Here is a 16,635-nt window from a genome sequence, read left to right on the forward strand (position 1 = left end):
AAGAGTTCCATCTAGAGAGGATCTGGCAAGAAATTCAACAATAAAAGGAACTGACAAGAATTCTGAAGATGGCTTTTGGGAAGAACTGCTAGAATTTGAACATGACCAGGCCCCGCCTGTTCAAGAGAACTGGATGTTGCAATTTTATCAGGATAACAGTTGTGTCACTCAGGTTCTGCATCAAAGTACTAGCTCTTCCTTTCATCGCGATCATCAAAACCCTAATTCTCAAACCAAGCCTCATCTCCTCCACAACTTGGCTGCCACCAAAAGTGGGTGGGGAACTGATGGAAATTCAAGTGATAGCCCTAATGGAGGTTTCCAAAGCAATGGGGTCTTACAGGGGAATTCAACTATCATGAAGAGCATGGCCAAGATATCCACCAGGGTAAGCCACAGTGAGTGTTGCATCAAGGGACTTACTGTGGATGAAAACCCGGTCCAACCAACATATGCAGAAACTGAAGACTGGATAGAAAGTTTAAACCTGGAAGAAGTTGAATTTAGCTTCGGTTTCAACTGGGGTGAGGGATGAATCTTTCCAATGCTGATGTGTGAAAGACTTGTTCAGACCATTAGCAGATTGGTCTAGTTTCATTACAGAAGATTTTGAGGCTCATTTGTTTGGATATAAAATATTTTTCAGAAAATATTTTTTTATTTTCTGGTGTTTGGTTTTTACGAAGAAAAAAAATATTAAAATTTAACAAAAATTACTTCTCCATCAATTTTCGAAAAGTTATTTTACATGTCCCGCCCAATGGACTCGACTTCAACCCCAACGTAAACTTTTGCTTAACACCAAAAAAATAAAAATTAAAGAATATTTTACCTGAGAACGTAACGAAACAAACGAGCCTGAATGTAAAAATTTTTTGTAATGTAAGTTCATATCAATATCGGGTCTTTTCTATTACTGTCTGATTGTTGTTTATATTAGAAAACACCATCACACTAAATCATATATTTCTCTGCACTTAATTTTTACGGCCATACAGCCTATCCAATTAGACACTAAGCCAGAATAATGCTAAACACAGATAACGAGGCTGCAAGTGCAAATTTGAGAAGAAATTTATCATATGCCAAAAACTCCTATGCATAATTAAAAAAGAATCAATTACTCATTAGTAGAATTAAAATTTAAGAGCTAGTTTCTAATTAAACTATGAATCCGACATACTATTCAACAACAAAAGGAGTCTAGAATTTAATAAATTTATCTCTCATCAACAAAAAAGAAATTCATGGATAATCCAAAAATTAACAATTACAAGCGCAATTAATTACGCTTAAAAAACAAGATCAACTCAGTTTCACAGTTAAGATTTTATTTGAACTACACCACAAAAACATATCAACACATCATGAAACCCTAATATATGACCCGAAATGCAGCGGAAAGCAAAATTAGGGCAGAGCCAAAGTATTCATACCGAAGATCAGATAAAAGATCACTGAGATTCATCAGAGAGTGCCATCTTCTGGGATTCGAGGCGTTCAAGGGCTTTCTGGTGGGCCCACGTCTCGATGGTGAGATCGGGCTTGGCGCTGAGACCCACGCCGAGGATGACAATGGTTAAGAAGCTGGTGATGTAGCAGGGTAGCTCCCAGTCTTCCCATTTCCTGGATTGGCCCGGCGGCGGTGGGGTCCGATTAAAGAGATAGCCGTTGGGTCGCTCCTGGTGGCCCGGGCTCGTCCACTGGCTAGGCCCATCTCCTCCGCCCCCGCGTGTGCGGATCGTCGAGGTCAGGCGGCTTCGGAGCATCCCTGCGGCAGTGGCGAAGCGTTTTGGGGACGCCATTGTTGGGTTAGAGAGAGAAACAAAGTGGAGAGAGAGGGAGACGGGCACTTCGGTCTGTTTTGTAGGATCACAGTCACACTTACAAACACGACGTCGTTTTTTCGGTATTCAATCCTTGATTAAACTATTATCACGCAGTATTATTTTCCTGGCAGGAAAAGAGAGGGGTGAGTCGATCATAGCTCATAGGTCGTATGGTGTTGTACTAAACCACTCAATCAAACACGATTTGTTTAATAATTATGTCAGACACCATCAATATTGATCCGACCTATTTATTAAACGAGTTTAATCATTTATTTATTAAAATAAAACATAACTTTGTTTAGATCATTAATAATATTCAATCAAAAATAAAAATATTTTTCAATCCAATCAAATTATTAAATAATCTCTAATTCACAGAAGAAAAAATCGTTTAGATAATTATTTTAAAATTTAAATAAAAATTTGTTTATGACACGCATAGTTAAACGGGTTTAACTCATCAATCCTAACACTGCACGATTAATTAAACGAGTTAATCGTGTCGATCTGTTTACGATCCGAACTTATTTAAGGTCAACACAAACCCGCTTAATTCGTATTGTGTTCAAATCATATTAACAGATCGTGTCAAATTTTGTCACTCCTAGCCGAACATAAAATTACACACACCATTCAAGAAAAATATTTACTAACTGAGTTACTTGACTCACCACCCAATTAATTAACTTATTAGCTCTAAGTTGTGTAGCCAAATAACATGTGCCCTTCCAATCAAAGTTTATTTCTCCTCCCAAAAGAGAGAGTGATGGTTCAAAATAGGGATAAGATATTAGGTGAATCGCATGCATGCCCACCGAATCAACATGCCCTGTTAAAATGAAGAATGTTGATTCAATATATAAACTTCCCATAGGGACAGATGGGAATTTCTCGTATGAGGATCCCAATAATCTATACGGGCACATGAATCTACAAACACAAGTGCACAGACATGGTAGGGTGACTTCATTCCCCTTCTTTGATTGGGGTTCACATATCTCAAACTACAATAATGATTTGTTGGCTGAATATAACCATTGTAATGGAGAGATGTGGATTCCCCTTCTATTTAATAAGAAAGGGTAATAATTCTCAGGTCTAAAGCTCTTATCCACTTAAATTTGGAAAAACAAGAGTCATTGAGAAACAAATTGACAAATTTCATTGAAAACAGTTTGGTTATTAATTTCATTGGGTGTTGAACTTCAATGGCCGTGTTAATATCGTTGAGTATAAAATTAGTTCTGATTTGATTTAAGAAAAAGATTAATTTGTTATTTTACTAATTCTAGTTGCAAATAAAATTTAAAATTGAAATTAAAACTAAAATAAGTGAGAAATATCAGAGAGAGAGAGAGAGAATATAGGATAGTGACTTCCCTACCATCCTTATATATATTTACAAGTCATGATTATATTAAGAAAATACTCATATAATCAAAAGTGAGAAATATGAGAGAGAGAGAATCTAGGATAGTGACTTCACTACCATCCTTATGTATATTTACGAGTCATGTAATTATAAGCTAATGATGATTATATTAAGAAGATATTCATATAATCAAGCAATAAGTATAACTTATATTCGGTTGGCACAAATTATCTGCCTAACTACTCTACATTAAGGTGTAGCACAATTTGTCTTTCCTAGATATGCATTTCCAAAACACTCGTTTATGTAATTGGTGAAGACCATTGCATGATCATTCCTTTCATAATCACATAAAACAAAAGTAATTTGATTTCAATTAAAACAAAGTCAATTCTAAGACAAAAGTACAATTTTATTAAAACTGAATTTAAACATTAAAATTCAATTGCTTAGTATTACTAACTCAATTGCTCGAATTTGTGATGTTCGTCACCAAAGATATGTCAGCTGGTAACTTTAATTCCATTCCCAGTAATTGAGGTTTGATCATATGGAGAAAAAAAAAAACTATATTAGACTATATTAAGAAAAAGAAAATATATATATAGAATCATTCCATTGTTCATTTAAATTATTTGTTGGGGTTAATGCAGGTAGTAAGGGTTAATGCTGGAACCCCTGAACTTCTTATGAAAAAAAAAACTACAAACTTCGTTGGTAATTCGTACAAGGACCCCAATAATCTATACAAGCACACGAAGCTACAAACACACAAGTGCATAGAGAGAGATCATCACTGCATTCCCTGGTGAGTGCATTCCCATTCTGTGACTGGCATATTTATGTTTAATAAGAAACAGTCCTCTCTGTGTACTGGCGGTGTGGTTGGTTCATGTTCATCCGAAAACAATGTACTTCCCGCTATTTAGCTTTTAAGAAATATTATTGGAAGCACAAGCTATCTATGCAGAGCCTCGAGGATAATTCATTCGTTGGAAAGAAAGCAGAGAGCAGCAGGAGAAACTCTGGCACTTCTATGAGCACAGATAAAGATGCTTCCATCTTTTGTCATGTTATTTGCCAACAGCTGCCACCATCGCTGTGGTTGTCTTCATCATCTCATCCATCTATAGAACTAGAATATAGAGTCATGCACAAATAGCAAAAACCCAATGCAAAAGAGCACCTGATTTATCTTCAAATTGGCATTGGAACCAATGATACCTCAGTCAAGAATTATATATAAAAAAAAAAAAAATCACCAGTAGTCGCCACATGAGCAGATTCCTCCAGCAATATGATGGAATCGATTTTTATCCCTCAGAGAAACTTCTCTACTATAAACCTTAGAGACAAACTTTGCAAAATTATGGCAATCAACACAAATGCGGAGGTTTTTCATGACCAGGACGGGCTTTCCTTCAGGAGTGCCTATCAACCCAAACGCCAAGGCCAATTTTTCGCTGTGGCCTAGGAGTATTTTCTCCTTCTGCTCCTCATCCACATCGTGTAAAACACAACTTAAATCAGGAACATAACCAGCTTCCTTAATCTTGACCAATAATTCTCTCACCTTTGCAAATACCTCTTCCTTTCTTGGATGAGATCGATCACTCGCATGAAAAGTATGAAGGGTTTGGTTAAGTTCAATCCAGCTCCTTCCCGGCTCCTTTGTCACTGCCTTCTCACTCATTAATTCACGTAAACTTCTTACATCTTCCCATCTCCCTGCAGAAGCATATAAATTAGAAAGGATAACATAGTTTCCAGCATTTTCAGGCTCAATTTCTAAAAGCCGATTAGCCACATGTTCCCCAATATCAACATTTTGGTGAACCCTACAAGCACCTAAAAGTGGACCCCAAATAGCAGCAGTTGGTTCAAAAGGCATACTTTTGATAAATTCAAAAGCCTTTTCTACCTGGCCCGCACGGCCAAGCAAATCAACAACACACCCGTAATGCTCTATCTCTGGCTCAACCCCCTCTTTGCCGCTCACCATCTCATCAAAAACTTCCAGCCCTCTATCTTCCATCCCTCCATGGCTGCAACCAGATAAAACAGCCAGAAAAGTAATCCTATCAGGTTTAACATTATTTTCTTCTCTCATAAATTTGAAAAGGTCAACCACCGCTGGTCCCATCCCATGTTTACCATACCCCGCAAGCATTGCATTCCATGATATGACAGTTCTCTCAGACATGTTATCAAAGATCCTTCTTGAGTAAGTAAGATTTCCACATTTTGAATACATATCAATTAGAGAATTCTCAAGAACCACGTAGGAGGGCAGTTCAGACCGTAAGACATGACTGTGAACTTGCTTGCCATGATCAATAGCAGCAAGCCCAGATAATGCAGTCAAAACACTGGCATAAGTAACAAAGTTAGAGGCCATTCCTTCCCTCTGCAACCTACGGAAGAGCTCTAGTGCCTCTTCATCAAGACCCAGTTGGGCATAGCCTGAGATTATAGCAGTGCAGGAAACAACATCCCTTTCCGGTAAGCTTTCAAAAACTCCTCGAGCTTCATGGATTTTACCAGATTTGGCATACATGTCAAGAAGTGAGCTGCCAACGTATATGTTGGATTCAAATATACCCTTGATTATAAGAGAGTGTATTTGCCTTCCATGGTTAAACCCAAGAGCACCAGTACAAGAAGTAAGCACGGTTGCAAAAGTGAACCCATTTGGCATCGTACCTACAAAATTTCCAAGTCACAAATGCACTGGAATAACTAGTTTTACATTACCAGTCTAGTAGTGTTTCTAACAGACTAAAATCAGCATCAGCCATCTAACCACTCCACCTATTGGTTTTAGTGTGGCAATTGAACTTTCAGGGATAGTTAGAAAGCACATGGAGTTAACATCATTCTAGTTTGTCATACCACGGGTTTTTTTCTTATCATTATTATTCCCATATTAAAAGGGACTATTTCCAAAAACCAAGGATTGGCACGTCTAAAGATAGTTTGTTCATATGCTATAGGGCCAATCCATTCATTGTGGTTTCTGTAGGACCTAACATGTAAATTTATCTATGCTATGTGACTATGTCCAACAACTATATTGATGCGTACTTTTAATTTTTCTTTTTTGACACTTTTTTGTTCAATAACGTTTGTTGATAATATAGAAAAGAACGGCCATCTTATCCGCAGGGAAGCTGGTTATCTAATCAACTAGGAAAACATTTCAAAACTTGGCGGATTGAAGGAAAAGTATAATAAGTGCATTTATCTTCTTCCAAGTAATTCAATTAATTTTGGATGGTCTGCCAGCTAGTTCGCATTATATAAAATGGGAGACTAACGCATCAAATTCAAAAGGTAAAACTTGGTCATTTTTCATGGTTGGACCAACATTCTAGCGAAGTCATACAACACAACATAAAGCAGAGAATGTAGAACATAGATTCCCCGAAGAATACCTGATCTTAACATCTTTACAAAAAGAGACAAAGCTTCAGAGGCATACCCTCTCTGAGAATAAGCCGAGATCATCGCGGTCCAAGAAACAACATTCTTTTCAGGCATTTCATCGAGCACTTGCCTTGCATCACCCAAACACTCGCACTTAGCATAGAACACGATTAGCCTTGTTCGGAGGTACACAGGTGGGAGATAATGGGTTGTGATCATGTGGGCATGGACTCTTTGTCCTTCTCTAATGGCCCTTTGCTTTACGCACTCGTTTAAGATCGTGTCGTAGCCTTCGAACTTCATTTCGCGGCCTTGATTGACCATTTCTAATAAGGCTTGTTTGAGTTGACCATTGGAGATGAGAGTTTTAAATTTCGATGGATTTGGAGGGAAAGAAGGGAGGGTAAATTGGCGGGTGAATGTGTTGAATATAGAAGAAAATACATGTTTGGGTTGATGGGAAAAGTCTATGATTTTCCAGAGCATTTTCTAGTTCACAAGTGACGGTTATTTGGCATGTTTTTTTTTTTACCAAGAAAGCTGTAAATTGAGGTCAGAATTCTATGATACGAGTTCTTGGAGACCCATCACAAAAAAAAAAAAAAAAAAAAAAATGAGGTCATTTTGAATTCATTGGGGATTTTGGGGGCAAAAAGGATAATAACACGAATCTATGAGTCAAACTCTTTTTAAATAATTAAATATATATATATATATTTTAAAACGTGACTCCTGTTACGAAAAATTTCTCCTCGTAGTATTATTCTATCAATTCTGTTTAAATTTTCTTAAAAATTAATTCACAAAAATAAATTTAAATTCATTGCATCTTCAAGTTGAATTTTTTGTGCCAAGCTTGGATGCAAGTATGAATGTGGCGATTTTATTTATGACGGTTTTAAGGGATCGTTTAATTTATTTGGGTAGGATGATTTTTATAAATAAAAATATGAACGAGTTCAAGGCGATGGTGGGAGAGGTCCAGTTTAGATTGATAAATTACTAAATTACTCTTATTTTATTAATATATATACATAGCATTAGAAACCCTCAGGGCTATTCAGCTAATACTTTTAATTTGTACTTTTTTGCTTTTGCTAATATACTTTCACGAACAAAAGCACAAAGCATGTCTGGTAACGTTTTCTGTCATTCGAATAGTATCGAAGCGCTTCCGAAATTTAAACCAAAATCGAATAGTACCGAAACGCTTCCGAAATTGAGACCAAAATCGGAAGCATTTGGTTCCACATTGTAGCAAAGCAATATATATATATATATATACACACACACACACACACACACACACACACACACACACACACGTAGTATATTTTTAACTAGTCATTCAAAATTTTAAACTTGGAAAACTTTTTACCAAACTTGTTTTTATGTTTTTGCTTCCAAAAATCTTGCAATAAATTTACGTTACCAAACAAATTTTGAAATAGTATTAAACACACCCTAAAGCATAAACATTATTTCTGCCGCTTTGGGTCCAAACAAAAACACGAAACAAAAGTGATTGTCAAAGTATTGTATTCTCATTCAATATTTGTAATGTGGAATTTTATGTTAAAGTATTGATAGACATTTTTTTTATGAATTTTTAATAGTTATATAATTGCATTTGTGGATAAAAAAAGTCAAAATAAAAAATATATATATATTCTAGAACTAAATGGGACAGACAGGGTGAAAAGTTAAAATGGGATGAAAATATCCCGTTTAGTCAGTTTTGGGCCCTCCCCACCCCGTTGCCAGCCCTTAAATGTGATGGTATGATATGCTGGTCTCATGTTTTCATAGTAAACCATCTTATGGTTGAAATCATTTCGGCTCATGCAGTAGTCTACGACAAAAAAAATAAGTAGAGATAGATCTTGTTCAAAGCTTCTATTGCCTCAACGTGTAGAAAAGTATTTAGCATCTAGCTCCTGAGGCGATTTTGACCCTTGTATGATTATTATTATTATATTGAATGCTTGGAACCTTAACAAGGAAAGAAGAATTCATGCTCAACAAAGGGGAAAATAGAAGAAATAAACGTGTTATTCATATCCCTATCTTTTAGCCCTAAACCGTTCCGATAGTCGAGTAAAAACTTGTTCTGTGTTTATACAGTATGGATCAATCAACCATGGAAGTATCAAGATTGAATGACCCTACAAGTTAGTATTATAAAATATATAACAAAAATACCATACTTAATTTTCTCCTCTTCAGCTGAGATAACTCTGGATTTCTGACTGAACTCTGTTAAATACAAGACAGTTAAACCCGAGTTGAATGTTGAGACCTCTCTACTCCCTGCTTAACTGCTACTACTATCTTCGATATATACACTGGAGCTTCCATCAGAGCTTCATAGCTCCATTTTCAGTTGATTCGAGAGCAGAGATGCTGTGCCAGCATAACGATTTAAAATTAATCTCCAGTTTATGAATGTTCTTATTGAAAAACAAGAAGGAAAAATATCTCATAAACTGCACTAACAGGGCGAGTGCTCATGGTAATCTAGTATCCAATTAAAGGCACTTCTGAAAACATCAAAAAAAAAAAATTGTTTCTTCTTCCCTTTTACTTTTAGTTTGTCTAACTAATAATTTGTTTGTTATGATAGCTAAGAGCACAGAATATAAGGATCTCTTTCCAATGTACTTCTCTAAACTCCCTAATATTAGAGCATCAATATTCGATGCTTGGAAATCTTAGAGCAGTAGAATATACGTGCCTTCCTCTCATCCCAAGTGTGAACCTACTGGCTAACGGCTAGCGCAAACAATCCTCTTATTTATTTCAAAAAGAGGCACATGAACAATGGCCTTGCAATTTACCTGAATTTGCTGAAGAGCTGTAACTGAGGTGCGAGCTCCCTGGAGTTGGGAAGTTAGGATTGTCTTTTTCTCTACCCCAAACTGGCTGATGAAGTCCATCAAAATACCATAGCTGCTGATTCTGCTGTCTGTTCCCATTATCCTGCACTTCAGGCCACGTCAGTGGCATAACCACACTAGGGTTACTGTCCATTAGAGATCCACTCTGCAGTTTTTAAAAGGAGAAAAAAAATATTAAATGATCAATGGGACAAAATAAAGAAAGACTGTCTTAACTTGTTTTAAAAGTGAACCAGTCTATTTGCAAGAGTTGTCCAGCAGTACAATTGCATTACAATTACTATAGTCTCTACCTTGACCGAATAAATTCTTTGGCGACATGGAATAGTTTTGAAGAATTTGAAATGTGTCCATATAGTCACATGATATCCTCTTCTTTTTCCCTATCCTCCTCTTCTATCGAAAGTATCTAATGTTGCCCACTCAACAACCAGTGGACATACACTGAGTAATGTCTACTATCTATTCCCTCTTGACTTTGAACAATCACCAATGTCATACCACACCATGGTATTTGAGGAGTATTTTGTCATTCCAAATAAAAAGAAACAACCAAGTGACACCACTTCAACATGTCTACCTTAAGAACTAAACAAACTGCAAGAATTCTCCTCAAAATGCCATGGGGAGAAGTGGTTACAAAGTGCAAGAATTACATGTAGGTTGATCATATAGAGGATAGCTGCCCATCCTTCCATGTGCAGAGCCTTAACGAGGGACCCACTAGTCTCAAAGAGCCCCACAAAAGGAACTCCTATGGCAAATAGCATTAAGATATTGTGATGGTTACTATTTTTGTTGATGCATTCTGATGAAAAGTTAGAGATGTAAATGTGAACAAATGGTAGATAGCATAGGTGGTCCAATCTGATCCCCTGCTCTGCCCACACTGAAGGTAGAAAACTGTACTCAAAATCTGCAGGGCTTTTTGAGAAAGATCCATAAAAGAATTCCAAGAATATAGTACTTCGCATTCCATTTGCCTAATAAAGTTTCCAAATAGCTGATCGTTGGGTGTTACTTAGAATATAAGCAAGAAAGGTGTCCTAAAAAGTTAATGCCTCAAGAGTACCTACTGGTGCCAGCTCAAACCAAGGCACTACTACAAGGGTAAAGCTTTTCTTAAATAGTTAGTTGAAAGTAACATAAAATTGCCTATGAACCTCGATTAGCAAAATCTCACTATAGAGAACTAAGAAAAAGGGTTGCATCATACTTACTTCTGCAGCCAGTAGACTGCCAAGGTTGAAATCAATTATTGGGTTGACCGCAGCAAGTCTCATTGATAAGAACTGAAAAACAAATATACTGTCAGAAAGAAAATCAAAGCAATAAGAATAATATGATTTAATTACCCATGAAGATTTCCAAGTGATTGAACTTCACTCCAATTTTCAGAGTTACTTAATTTCAAGTCCACTGCAGGGTCTGGAAGGATCTAAATTGTGATACATAAAGAGACAGAGTCATAACATATTTTTCCTTTTTTCTTATAACCAAGTAAGCATCTAGAATCCATTCCCCCTTCCCCAAGACCAACCAAAAAAGAATCTCACAAAAACGAATAAAAATTTGACAAAGCAATATTTTGGGGCCGGATACAGAAGCAGGTCTTGCATTTCGCCATCAGACATCAATCAGCAAGATTTTCACAAAATTAGTCTTTGATTGCATCGTTTTACATTTACATATCAGATACAAATGATGTGTAGGTCTGACCTCCACTTGATGTTGTAGGGACTGTACATGGTTGATAATCTCATCAAGCACCATCGCTGTACCTTGAATCTGCAAAAGCAGTTTTTTGTAAATTATTCACATGCAAAATGGAGATACTCAAAGTTATTGGAAATTTTTAACTCGAGAGACTTGTGTAGATAATTAATTTATTGAAGGTGCCATGTAATGAACAACGGACTGATGATAAATTCAACTTCCTCTAATCTAAAGAATTAAACATAATGAGTGGGCACTGGAAGCTTTCTGTCACCTGCAAGTCAGGGCTGCAAATGAGCCGAGCCGTTCGCAAACTGCTCGGGCTCGGCTCGTTAATTACTCAGCTCAATCTCACTTCATTTATAAATGAACCAAGCTCGAGCCGAATTCTCAGGCTCGATTCATAAACGATCTGAGCCTGAACATCAGTAAGCTCGGCTCGTTTGTTCATGAACCGTTCACGAACTGAGCTCGATAAAGCGTTCACAAACACACTCGATTATAATATATATATACACACACACACACACACACACACATATCCAATTATAATATATAATTTTATGTTATGAAGGTTTAGTCCACATACCCATTAAATTTTTTAGTTATGTTTTAGACCCAATTTTATCATTTATTCATTTTAAAACAAAAACCAAGCCCATCTGTACAATCAAACACAAGCCCTGTACAACCAAACCTAAGCCCATGTCTTATGTCTAACCCTAATCATCTTTCTTTTTTCTAAAATTATCAGTAGCCCAAGTAACAGCGGCAACACACTCAACAATTTGCTATCATGGAATCTTACTTCTCTCTCTTTCTCTTCTTATATTTGATTTTTATGTAGTAATTGTCTTTCATCCAAACTAATTTTTAGTATAGATTTTGGGGTTTACTATTGATCTGTGCATCTCTCAACTTCTTCCATCAAAATCAATTCTGGTAAGTTTAATTTTCGATCAAATTTATCACTTTCTTTCTCTTTTTCTCTCAAACTTCTCTCTTTTTATTGCTGCAAATCTATCTCTAAATTTATTTTTTATTTTTTATCTTTTGTTCTAGATTTGTTAGATGCAAAATACAAAAATAAAATAAAATAATTAAAAATAAAAAATAAAAAAATTAAATAGCTTGAGCTCGGCTCGAGGCTCGTCGAACAAAGCCAAGCCGAGCCGAGCCGAGCCGAGCTTGAACCAAAATTTCTCGGCTCGGTTCGAGCTTGAGCATTCTATCACTTGAGCCGAGCCGAGCTCGAGCACACCATGGCTCGGCTCGATTGCAGCCCTATGCAAGAGAGGACCTCAATGGGGACTAAGGGACCCCCCCACCACCACTGAAGTATAAAGAAACCTAAATTTGGATTCTTTTTTACGTTATTTTTTGAAGCACCCATTTGAAAGAAAAAATAAAAATAAAAAATAATATAATGAGTACTTGTATTTTTTTTTCTAAGAGATTATGAAGTACTTTTAATTTATAAATAATTGTGTACATCTTTGTTCAGTATCTATCTTCTTTTATATATAAATGTATAATTAGTATTTATAACTTCTTTTACTATGAAGTACTACTGATATTGTTTATATAATATATATATATATATATATATATATATATGTATATGTATATTTTTTAATTATACAACTTCGCATTTTATTTTCATATTACTAAATCGGCCCCCCAACACCCCTGATCACCTGCCATATGTCAGGTCTTTGAATTGAAATTTGATAGAACCTCCATCAGCTGAATTGGGTAGATATGTAATATTAAATAGGCATTTGTAGCAACAGTGTACATGCCTAATGATTAGAATATATATTAGCAAGTTACAGCAGGCTACCAACAGGCTGACTAACAAATTTATTCAGGGCCACGTATGGGTTCAATCACCAATCTTAGAGCTTCAAATGATTAACACATCACAACAAGCAAAATTACATAAAAGATGCGAACAACATATATGTGTGTGCATATATATATATATAAAGTTCTCAATATAAGAGTTGAAGAGGGTGATATTAGCTAACTTTAAAAGAATGAATTTGAGGTTGTGCACTCCCAAATTAGTGCAGATTGAAACAACTATTAGAGCAACAAAGTAAGTGGTTAGACCCGAAGTGTCTCCTGAAACTGGCCAGGGATGAAACAAAGACACTCAAAAATCCTGTGGAATGTAAGAGAACTGTGTTAAGCATAAAAGGTCCCTCAAATTTGCCTAATCCAGAAGTTAGTACTAGAGATAACATGCTACTATGCTGCACAGATTGCATCAGTATCAACTTTAAATCTGCCAGTAAAGTCTGGGTGTTGTACATGCTCAACTGATCGAAGAAATCTTTTTTCTTTAAGTAACTGATCGAAGAAATCCAAACTCCAGAGGTATAATGTGGGTGCAAACAGAGCTGACAACACTTATAGTTACAAATTTTCAGCCATAAGAAGTGTTACATCTAAATTTTAAAAGCATGGTTAATTGTCCCAGAAAAGGAAGACTGTGTATTAGCTTTAATGATTCAATCTCAGTTTGTCTGGGTCTTTCTTTTCTTTTAACAGAAAAAATGTTCAAAAACTTTGAAGCATCACTAAACGAATTTATCAAATCTTTTCTATGGTTTGGTCTGGGCCATAGCTGATTCATTTTGTGAATTGCGCTAGGAAGTGTTCTTATGTCATCCCATCAAAAATAGATGCCTAAGTTATAAATGTTTGAACTTTGAAGCATACATGTCCTGAAGGCCAGATAGAAAATCTTGAATCACAAGTTGATGAAATCAAAATACCCCTAGAAGATGGGACGGTACAGCCATCTGACTTAACTTTCACACTACATGTGTTCGCAGAGTGCTTCAGTGCAGCATGCAGCTAGCACTCCCCGACAACTGATTTTTCAAGCCTACCCCATGAAGGGCATTCTTTAATTTAAAAAACAAATAGCTAGTTGAGTCTAACAAAGTTGGATTTTAATACTTAAAAGTGAACCATACTTGATACCACAAATATCATGTCAACAAAATGGAATTAATTTCTTCATTTCTACTGCTAGTTATGTGGTAAGAAGTTGTACCATTTCCTATTCTTCGAAGTCCTAGATTTTTTTTACCTATACTGCTAGGCAATACCTTCCCTATTCTCTTTTTATTTTTTGGATAATCAGTTTTGGTATAAAAAAAAAATATAGAGATTCACTAGGGTATAATTAGGGGGAAACGAGTAAACAGTCATTCAAAAAAGTTCATTAAAAAGTGTAATAATTTAAATTGACAAAAAAGAGCTTAAAAGTGGGAGAATTTTTTATTTATTTCTTTTTTGGAAGTTAAAAAATGTAGAATTACAAAAGTACCATTCTCCAGTTTCGATTCCATCAAATTAGTCATACAACCTACAAAAAAAATTGTGAAATGGAATGCATTTCTTAATATATTTTGTAGGTGCTTCCCGATGGAACCGGTCAAGCGGCCCACTGGAGAGGATTTTGGTCCCTCCAAAACTGCTACAAACTTTTCTGGGTGCAAAAGTGACTACTTTTTGTTTAAAAGGTGATAATGACACCATCGTTATTAAAGCAAAAGGTAGAAAGATTTTCTTTACATAATCCCAGATTTAAGGGAATCATCGCATAATTAGATATAAATAAATCCAAAAAGGACAGCTAACCTTGTCGCATCCGGGGACCAGTTCCTGAAGTAGCTTCATCCGAGCATTAATCTTCTCTCTCCTCGCCTGTAATTAAATACTACTAATTATCAATTAATAACTTAAATATAATCTCTATTTAGTTATTGTGATAATCATGAGATTACTCTTTCCGCTAAGCTATGGCTATCTGTCGCTTGGCCGCGTCGAGCTCGAACGTGAACGTACGGAAGCTTCTCACCATCTTCAGATGACTCATTTGCAACGCTTTTGCTCTTTTTGGTCGAGCCTTTAACCTAATTTCACAAAAAAATAGTGACCGAGTTATTTGCAAAAATATCAATTACTAAATAGAGGAAACCCTAATTCGGAGTATTACCTTATTTTCTGGCTCCTTTCGCTTTGTTGATCTTTGATTCCGGTTGGGAAATGAGTCAGGTTTTGAGTCTAACTCTGCCGATTCTTGTTTTATTTTATGCAAATTCGACGGAACTGAGCTCGTCTCCAGTGAGTTCTCCGAGAAGACTGAGAACCTTGAAACTTGGTCAAGTAGAGCGGTGTTAGACGGAAACGGCGGAATGCAATTCAGTGAGTGAAGACTGTCGGGTTTGTGATGATCGATTCGACTGTTACGCCATACTTCATCGGAAATCTCCGCCGGAGCTTCCTCGGAATCCGCCGAATTTAGGGGCGACGTGGATTGATTCTCCAGAAGTTGAAGAAGAGCAGTGAAGGAACTACCAATTTCGGGTGGTACGGACATTAATCTTTGAATTTCATATCCGGACTGAAAGGATTTGCCCCTATTTTGTTCGGATTTGTCTCCGCAACTCGCGGATCTAACCTTAATACCTTCAAATTGGTCCATAAACGGTTTAATCCAACCAAAATAAGCACAAAATCGACCAAACAAGAGCTCGATTGAAAAGTTCTAATTTAACTCAAACAAACCCTGAACAAACCCTGTCAATAAGCAGATTCGAAACTCCCTTACGGAAATGACCGTTTGGAGAGACGAAGCAGCCAGACAGTACTTTTTCCCGTAAGAGAAACAGAAATCCTCCGTTCTCTGAAGAATTGTATAAAGGTGCCAATTTAATGGCTGCCAATCACTTACTCTCTCTCTCTTTCTCTAAAAGATTGATTTCTTGCTTGCAGGCATTTGGAGTCCTGCGAAAGCAACGTTGCTTTGGTTTCTGCTCGGTTCGCTCTGTCAACGTACTGCAATACTAATAGTAGAGAAAGAAACAGGTACCTTTCTGAGAGAAAACTGAAGCCGCAGGAGCGTAGCCGTAAAGGCGTAAAGTCACTGCTTACTAGTTGCATTGCCGAAGTGTGGGGACCAGACACCAACTGAGCCCGACACATTATTTAATCCTGGTGGAGTGAAAGGTCATTTTCTTGCATTTATAGGCAAGAATCAAGTATTTTTTTGTTTTTTTTTTCTTTTGGTGCCAATAAGTGATAACATTTACCATCGATCTTTTACATTGACAAATTTGTCCATTGAAATGTCATAAATACCCATAAATTTTTAATTCGATTTATTCAGAAACATTTCAAATGATGAAATCGTGAAATAGTTGGATAACCACGTACAAACCCTCACCAGTACTCGTGCAGTTTCTCATTCACACCGCTGTGAACTCTGATGTTGCCTTTGGTATGCAAGAATAAAATAAAATGGAATACATATTTCAATCTATTTCACAGTTTAGGATGTAATTTAAAGTGGGAATGGCCATTCCAACAGAAT

General features: G+C 36.4%; 3 protein-coding genes across 3 annotated transcripts; all 3 read right to left on the reverse strand.

The window, feature by feature from the left end:
* Positions 1-1,185: 1,185 nt before the first annotated feature.
* Positions 1,186-1,853, reverse strand: LOC132292523 (uncharacterized). Its single transcript, XM_059790370.1, has one exon. It carries the CDS (start codon positions 1,803-1,805, stop codon positions 1,455-1,457), a length of 351 nt encoding a protein of 116 aa, XP_059646353.1. The 5' UTR covers positions 1,806-1,853; the 3' UTR covers positions 1,186-1,454.
* Positions 1,854-3,786: 1,933 nt separating this feature from the next.
* On the reverse strand, positions 3,787-7,264 carry LOC132292334 (putative pentatricopeptide repeat-containing protein At3g13770, mitochondrial). Its single transcript, XM_059790350.1, has 2 exons — positions 6,639-7,264; positions 3,787-5,907 (listed from the first exon to the last, which is right to left on the reverse strand). The coding sequence occupies exons 1-2, from the start codon at positions 7,114-7,116 to the stop codon at positions 4,463-4,465; spliced, it is 1,923 nt and encodes a 640-aa protein (XP_059646333.1). The 5' UTR covers positions 7,117-7,264; the 3' UTR covers positions 3,787-4,462.
* A 1,400-nt stretch (positions 7,265-8,664) lies between these two features.
* On the reverse strand, positions 8,665-16,179 carry LOC132292432 (transcription factor bHLH48-like). The gene is made up of 7 exons (XM_059790361.1): positions 15,259-16,179; positions 15,047-15,175; positions 14,901-14,966; positions 11,247-11,315; positions 10,748-10,819; positions 9,468-9,672; positions 8,665-9,033 (listed from the first exon to the last, which is right to left on the reverse strand). The coding sequence occupies exons 1-7, from the start codon at positions 15,745-15,747 to the stop codon at positions 8,996-8,998; spliced, it is 1,068 nt and encodes a 355-aa protein (XP_059646344.1). The 5' UTR covers positions 15,748-16,179; the 3' UTR covers positions 8,665-8,995.
* Between the last annotated feature and the right edge of the window lie 456 nt (positions 16,180-16,635).

This window comes from Cornus florida, unplaced genomic scaffold (assembly GCF_030987335.1).
Source record: "Cornus florida cultivar Cherokee Brave unplaced genomic scaffold, ASM3098733v1 CherokeeBrave_3.0.0_Hap2_Chr02, whole genome shotgun sequence".
NCBI lineage: Eukaryota > Viridiplantae > Streptophyta > Magnoliopsida > Cornales > Cornaceae > Cornus > Cornus florida.

Coding starts and splice junctions, on each gene's coding strand:
- LOC132292432 (XM_059790361.1), bottom strand. CDS start 15,747: ATGGACCAATTTGAAGGTATTAAGGTTAGATCCGCGAGTTGCGGAGAC. Junction 11,316..14,900: donor TGGTCCCCGGATGCGACAAG/GTTAGCTGTCCT, acceptor CTGCTTTTGCAG/ATTCAAGGTACAGCGATGGT. Junction 10,820..11,246: donor CCCTACAACATCAAGTGGAG/GTCAGACCTACA, acceptor TTTGTTTTTCAG/TTCTTATCAATGAGACTTGC.
- LOC132292523 (XM_059790370.1), bottom strand. CDS start 1,805: ATGGCGTCCCCAAAACGCTTCGCCACTGCCGCAGGGATGCTCCGAAGC.
- LOC132292334 (XM_059790350.1), bottom strand. CDS start 7,116: ATGCTCTGGAAAATCATAGACTTTTCCCATCAACCCAAACATGTATTT. Junction 5,908..6,638: donor TGTAAAGATGTTAAGATCAG/GTATTCTTCGGG, acceptor GAAATTTTGTAG/GTACGATGCCAAATGGGTTC.